General features: G+C 48.6%; 1 protein-coding gene across 1 annotated transcript; it reads right to left on the minus strand.

The window, feature by feature from the left end:
- Nucleotides 1-2454: 2454 nt before the first annotated feature.
- On the minus strand, nt 2455-6770 carry LOC127761457 (trihelix transcription factor ASR3-like). Its single transcript, XM_052285749.1, has 2 exons — nt 5794-6770; nt 2455-3102 (listed from the first exon to the last, which is right to left on the minus strand). Exons 1-2 carry the CDS (start codon nt 6743-6745, stop codon nt 2753-2755), a joined length of 1302 nt encoding a protein of 433 aa, XP_052141709.1. The 5' UTR covers nt 6746-6770; the 3' UTR covers nt 2455-2752.
- Between the last annotated feature and the right edge of the window lie 934 nt (nt 6771-7704).

The following is a 7704-nucleotide window of genomic DNA, read 5'->3' on the forward strand; positions in this document are numbered from 1 at the left end:
GTCACGGTGGCGCGGCCTTTATACGGTGGTGGTTGGGGAAGCAGACACGACGAGGACGCGCATGGCTTGGCTGGACCAAGTCCACGTGAGCCGCAAACGTGGAGGATTATAGTATTATACTGGTCGGAAAAGCAGGTGGGTCCCACATGTAAGTGTGACGGAATCTGTGAGCCGAGTCCATGGAAGCTGTGGGAGGGCTTATGGAGGAGGCGAATATGCGGTTGAGTTCGCTGGCGTTGCCGAACCGATGCGACGGAGCTCTCCACGTGAGGATGACGTGTGGGCCCAGTGACCCACGCATATGGACCCAGCTTATGGAATGGATGGGCTGGACCTTTGCTTGAAGAAATTAGTATATTTTGCTTCTCCTAACTACTGCCCTTTGTCCAATAACACCCCTCAACAATAAAATCAGGTACATTACATCCTCCAACTTTAACAACCGGTACAAATCAATATATTTAGTAGTTTGCAAAGTAGTTTTTACTGACATGATAGGTTGATCGTGCTTAGACTCACAAAGTCAGCATGGGCTACTGTAGGACCCATGTGTCAACGCCCACTCTTCTTGTCCCCTCTCTTTCTTTCTCCAAACCAAGCCAACAAGTCCCTCCGAGCACGTCCACTTGTGAGTCCGTCCAACATCTAGCTCTGTGAGGCTATGATGCAATAGGAGGTTGATGATCGAGGACGGAGATCACAACGGCATGGGAGCTCAACAACGCGCTCATTGCACCATCCCCAAGTCGGCGCTCTCTCCCTCATCTCCTGCGCTACGCACACAAGGAGCTCGAAGCTCCTAGCGACCACCTCCCAACGGTCGGACAAGGGGCTTTGGGAGGAGGTCAACAGACCGAGGACGAAGGTCATAGCGGCACGGGAACTCAAGGAGACGCTCGCCGCGCCATCCCCAAGCCGATGCTCTCTCCCCTTTCTCCTCCGCCATGTGCGTGAGGAGCTTAAAGCTTCTAGCAACCACCTCCTAGCAGCTAGACGAGGGGCTTTGGGAGGTTGGTAGACTGGGGATAGAGGTTGTGGCGGCACGGGAGCTCAAGGAGGCGCTCACCTCACTATCTCTCTTTCATCACTTCCCTCTTTCCACTTGGGACCTAGGGAGGGAGGCGGTGGCGAGGCGGAGCTGAGGAAGGCGGTCCTCCCGAAGTAGTCAAGGAAGCCCAACGGGAGGAGACGACTGGTGGAAAAGAGTCCTATCTCTCCAAGGATAGTGGAGACAGAGAAGTCTGGGCGGAGCAGGCAAAGGCCTTAGGCGGCAGCAGGAGCTCGGCGAGGCATCTCGCCAAGGAATGTTGTGCATGTGCGGCGCCAATGCATCTTGGTGCATCCATGGTGCCGCGGGCGCTAGTTGATGCTACCGAGAAGACCACCTCACTCGCCTCGCCGCCACCCGAGAAGGTCGCGATGCTCTACTACAGCGACGAGGCCACCCTCTACTCCGCTAGCGACAGTCGCGTCCACCTCGCCAATAGGCTCGCAAACAAGCACCACCACTCCCTTTTCTCTCCACCTCCCTCAATTCCGCGAACCAGAGGAATTCCTCGATGGCGGCGAGGAGGGCGAGGGTGGCGATCTTGGCGGCAACGGCAAGGGGCGTGGCGAGGGTGGCCCGTGCCACAACACGTTGGGCGGAGGTAAGTGCCACCGCTGCGTCGTCCGCGGAGAGCTCATCGAGGTGGCGCTAGGGTTGAAAGCGGACGATTGAGAAAAGAGACGACGAAGAGGCGTTGTGGTCAAAAGTAGCCACGGCTACGGTGCCAAAGGAATTGGGTGGCAGCAAGGGTGATGCCTGGTGGCGGCTGTGGCATGACCATGGTGGTGCAAGCTCGCCGGAGTCGTTGGCTAAGGGGTGTAGAAGAAGAGGAGGAAGGAGGATGATCCGACATGTGGGACCCACTATCATTATTTTTTTTTCTGTTTAAAATGCCACCTAAGCACCATGTAGGATAAAACCATCTACAAAAACATCCAGGGAGTCAATTTGTAATAGTTTTCGAAGATGGGGAAGGCGCTATATCCGGTTTTGGGGAAAGACCAAGAGATGAGGGAGTCAGAACATACTTCTTCCTTGCTAGAATAGATCCCGGTGGAGAGTGGAGGACGTGTTAAGCTAGGCCTTTGCTAGGACATTTGGCCCATTTTCATAAATTCAAGTAAAAACGAATGAACCAATTCCATTTCTTACATCAAACAGGAAAAAAGACTCATACAAGATGAGAAAAATATCCCAAAGTTAAACGGCGATTCTTATTTAGCACATTTGCGTTCGCAGTGCACATTTTCTTTTCCTAAAAAACATTCATCTGAAAACATTCGTCCGAAAAACTTTCATCTGGAAACGTTTGCCTGAAATACTTTTATAAAATAACTTTTGCGTTGGTAATGCAACTTCACTAAAGCAGATAAACATTGCTACGATTCAGATCATCAAGATGCCAGTAACAACCTTACCTTTCCTCCCTATAAATTACAGTACAAAACAAAGGCAACATCTCAAATCAATAACGGTTTCTGACCGAACTTCAGAACCGGGGGTTTACAAAAGAATCGAATTGCCAATTAATGATCCCTAAGCCAATCTGTACAATATCCCCATAAAAATGTCACCTTCTCCTCTCTCTCCCCTGCTGTAAATTATTTCACACTCTACGTGACTCCGAACAACCTGAATTCCTACGCTTAATTAGCGTTACATATAGGAGTACTAGTATCTTATTCATATACTGTATATGCCTGGCTATAGCTTGTCGGCGATCCGGCCGAGCGCGTCGGCGAGCCGGCCGAGCACGACGGCGAGGCTGGCCGCCTGGTCTCGCCGCTGCTCCCGGTCGAGCCGGCTGTTGGCGTTCTGCGCCTCCAGCTGCGCCGCCACCATCCGGCTGCTCCGATCCAGGATCTCCACCAGCTTGCTCTGCAGCTCGCCGCCGCGGCGGCCGTCGTCCTCCTCCTCGTCGTCGTCGTCGGCTCGCCGCCGCTTCTGCCCACCCTGCTGCTGCTGCTGCTGCTGCTGCTGCGTCGTCGGCGGCGGCGGCGGTGGCGTGCCTCTCGATGCGGCCTGCTGCTCCGGCTGCTTGTCCTTCGACGTGCCTGTGAAAAAAGAAGAATAGTCGCTGATTGGTTAGTAGTGTTACGATACTTCCAGCTCAGATCAGCTGTTCGTCACGTTACTTTCGGAGAAGATTGTGTCGTCTGATCATGCAACTACTAATTACCAAGTCTTTTCAACTCTTCGCCGGCCAAAAAAAAAATGGAAGCTTTTTTTTTTTTCAACTGTACTACACATCGAGATGCTAATGAAAACTGCAGATTTGCTCGTGGAAATAAACCAAAAAAAAAAAAGCAAACGGATTCGTTTGCTGCTACTACGATTGATGACATATTGACATGACACTGAGGAAGTACCACGACGCGTATGATGAACGATAATTAATTAAATCTGCAGGCATCATCATCTGCACAGTACAATGCACATGAATATTTCGTATCTGCAAAGAAATAGGTTACCGATCTAAACCATCTCCTTTCATTTGTCAAAACAAGGCAAAGGACACAGGAATTCACGCCTCTTCCCAGCTCTAAAGATTGGCCGGGAAAACGTATTTATCTCTCATCTCTCTCATTTTTTTTATGTATATCATCTAAATAGTCATTAAAAAAATTAAAATAAATTGACAAGATTAATATGAAATATATTACTCCACAGACATGTAAGTTAAAATTTAATTTTTAGTAGACGTGCGTTGCAACGGTTTAATACTATTTTAATTTTATTATTGTTATATCTTTTAGTTAAGGTGAAATATACTGTAAGAACTCGTTTGGATATATATATTATTTTAGAAAATCATGAGCTGCAATTAGGAGTCTGATCGTCTCAAGTTAGCATGTGAGTTTTTAAAGAAATTTCTTATACGATTCCTTCTGTATTTACAAAAACAAACGAACTTAAAAACCGACTTAAATACGGCTTTGTATTTCAAAAAGAACAAACTTAAAAACCGACTTACACTCGGATAACATACCAAATACCGGCAAAAACATCTTCAATTTGTATAATAGTATAGGCAAGTTATAACAAAAAAAGCTGCGAATATACGATAACTATTTTCAGTTTAATTCATTTTTTTTTTGCAACTTATAGAAGTTGAATTTGGCTTTTGCATGCTTATGAAGTGATGTATTTCATAGCAATCTATGTTGAGGTGACATGCAAGTAAGTAGAGGATATCCCCTTTAAGAGATGAAAATTCATATCTAGAGGCAATGCTGCTACTACTACGTACAACCGTTTGGCAATGCTACTAATCTTCAGGTGTACTCGATTTGAAGCACTAAACTAAGGTATTAGTTTTGAATCAGAATCATATCAAACTGACCCATTTTATTCGAACATTGCAAATTTGAAATCCTAAATGCCGTGCGCTAGGAAGGAACCGAAAGCCGTGTTCGATATCAAGGACTGCCAATACAGAGAAAGCTTCGAGGGACATGGTAACCACCGAATCAATTCAGTTTTTGGTGGGTTGCCACTTCCATCACACCACAGGGGTGAGTAAACTCTAGTTTTGGTTTCAATGGCCCCCACACGGCCATATATAGCTCAATCAGTTCATCATGCGAAAGCAGAGTTTGCATTGCGTTGCAACAATTGGTTGGACAGAGATGTAGTTTTTGCCCCGAGGAGCCCACTGTTTAGCACTAGTTGGGCTAGTGGCTAACATGATGGACAATCTAGGAAGGTGAACAGTGCAAGTACAATTGACAATTTGGATTTCCTTTTTCTTTTGGTCTTACTGTGTGGGTTGAATTTGGATTTAAATTTTAGGATAATACATATATATTGTGCAAATGCCATTAAACATTTTTAAATTTTTCCATAACAAATTACATGTGATTTGAAAGAATGACGGGGCAAACCTCTCTTACGGGATAAAAAAGGTTTCCCATTCTAGGAAGCATCTGACAGTTTACTAGTAAAACCATTTGCTGATAATCCTGAAATTTCATTGCTAAGTGACATGGTGAAAGAGATGCATCAAGTGCATTTGCAGGCTGCAGCTACCTCCTGCCACACAAACTGATAATCATAACATGCATCACTAATCTAAATCGCAATTTTTTCGCCTTTTTGTCTACGGACTATGCTGATCAAGTCAATGGAACAGTAACTTATTTCTTTTTCCCTTGTGCAACACTAGCAACAAATCTGGAAACAAGGCAGCAAAAGGAGAGAGCTCGATCGATAAAAGATGATGTAAAATGAAGTGAAATCCGATTACCTCCTTTCTCTGTTCTTCTCTGGAAAAAGAAATCACGAGGAAAAAAAAAGCAACATGAATCGATGAACCTACCAAACGAACCATCTCTACCAGAACGAACACGAACCAGAAACAAGAAAGACACCAGGCAAATCATTCAAACCCTCACCCCAAAATTTCAATATGAGGACGCACAGACTAAATTTGAGCACTGGAAGCTCAAAATTTTGCGGCAATTCAAGTCGTCAACGCAAAGAGGACACGCTGAACAATCTGTGCGATGGGAACCGGAAAGATTCCCACCTTTTTCGCGTCCTATGAACAGCGTAAACACAGATTCGTCGCTCAAAAGCTAGGTTTTGTAGCAAATTATTTCCCGAGTTTACCGCCGAAAAGTGCTAAGAGTTCGAATTCATCGAGGAGGAGGAGGAGGAAGAGGGGCGAGAACTCTGCTTTTATCGCCAACAGATATTGCAATTTTAGCAGCAAAAAAAGGAAAGAAAGTCAAAGGGCAGCTCACCGGATATCGGCAAGGCGATCACCGCTCGAGGCGGCGCCTGTGCCGTCGCAGCGACGGCGGCGGCGGTCGCCGGCGGCGCCTCGTCGTCGTCGTCCTCCTCCTCGTCGTCGGAGAACAGCGACTCTTCCGCGGCGGGGCGGCCACTGTCGAACACCGTCTCCTCGGCTCGGGCTCGCGTCTTCCCCGTCTCCTCCTCCTCCTCCACCTCCACCTCCACCTCCGCCGCCGCGCGCGCGGGCTCCTCTTCCCCCGCCGCGGCATTACCTCCTCCGGAGGGGGCGACGAGGGTGCCGCGCCCCCGGCCGTCGAGTATGTCGTACACCTCCCGGTCGAAGAACCCCGGGAGCCGGCGCTCCCGCCGCGCGTCGTTCCGCATGGCCCAGAACGACGGCTCCCGCGGCGGCGCCGCCGCCGCCGCCGCGCGCTCCCACTCCTTGATCTTCTTGTAGTCCCCGGCGAGGTTGCTCCACCGCTTCCTGCACTGCACGGCGCCCCTCTCCACGCCGTGCCGCCGGCAGTACTCCGCCACCGCCGCCCACTTGGGCTCCAGCGCCGCCACCGCCGCCTCCCCCCCAGAGCCCCCCGCCGCCGCCGCCGCAGCAGCAGCAGCCGCCGCCGCGGCGCGGCCCCTCCCGCCGCGCCCGCCCCCTCGGCCCTCCACCATGCGCTTCCCCTCGATCAGCACCAGTATCTCCTGCCGCGTCCACCGCGGCAGCCTCGGCGCGCGCCCGGACGGCGTGGCGGCTGCCGCGGCCGCGGCCGCCGCGGCGGGGTCGCCGGCGGTGGACATGCGCGGCGCGTGTGCCTTTCTTTTCTTTTTTGTGGCGGAAGTTGACGTGACGGCGTGAGGCGGGTGGTGTAACGGAGAGATAACGGCGAGGAGGGGAGGGGACGCGTGGGGAAGAAGGGAAGGGAGAGAGAGAGAGAGAGAGAGAGAGAGCAAAGAGGGCATGAAGGAAGGGGGGAAGAGGGGTTGTGTCTTAAGAGAAGGGATTAGGAGGATTTTGGAGGGGTTGCTTTAGTTATTAGACACTCATCATGTGGAGGAGATAAGACATGTATGTAGTACACTAGTACTAAATTGTAATCAAGCATCCAAGCCCAAATGCCCAAACTTGGTTTTATTAGGGATATATTTTAAAATGACCATCCATAATTTTTTTATAAAAAAAAGGTATTGTTCTTCTCATGGCATTTTCATTCTCCTAAACTTGGTATTATTAGGGACACTTTTTAAAATGGAGAGATGGTAATTTTGATTGTATTCTAAATTTATGTTATGGATTTATTCTTTATTCTCAACATGTGAGTTGTTTACAAAAGTAGAATTCCTTTTGAACATCGACATGAAGGAATCAGGAGACTACAATAGCTTACATGGAAAATGAAATCATTTATGAATGTCCTTACCTTTATGTCTAAATGTTTGATGACAATATTGCTTAGGTGGGAAGCCAATAAGGAGCTTTTCAATTAAAAGGATTAGTAAGTGTAGACCCCCGTTTTTTATAACAGGAATCATTCGTGTAAACAGTACCATTTCCCTGGATCAAGTAGTCTGGTACACACGAGTTCATAGCTGAAATACCAAAAGCACATACACGAGAGTCTAGTGCTAATTATTACATCATAAGCCCGCAGGCATTGTCTTAAATCATCGGACCGAGCGGTCCGGAATACATCCAAAAGCAGAAATAGATAAGGCAGCGGAATTCAGGCAGCGGCATGCCATTGCCACAGGCAACGACCGTACTAAGACCTACTGAGCGCCATCGTCTTCATCTCCCTCCTGGTAGTAGGCATAGGGATCCTCCGAAGCTTCATCTCCCACTTCTGATTAATTTTATATTTGCAAGGGTGAGTACCAACCGTACTCAGCAAGCCACCATAGCAAGAAATGCACATGATAGG

Source organism: Oryza glaberrima, chromosome 2 (genome assembly GCF_000147395.1).
Source record: "Oryza glaberrima chromosome 2, OglaRS2, whole genome shotgun sequence".
Lineage (NCBI taxonomy): Eukaryota > Viridiplantae > Streptophyta > Magnoliopsida > Poales > Poaceae > Oryza > Oryza glaberrima.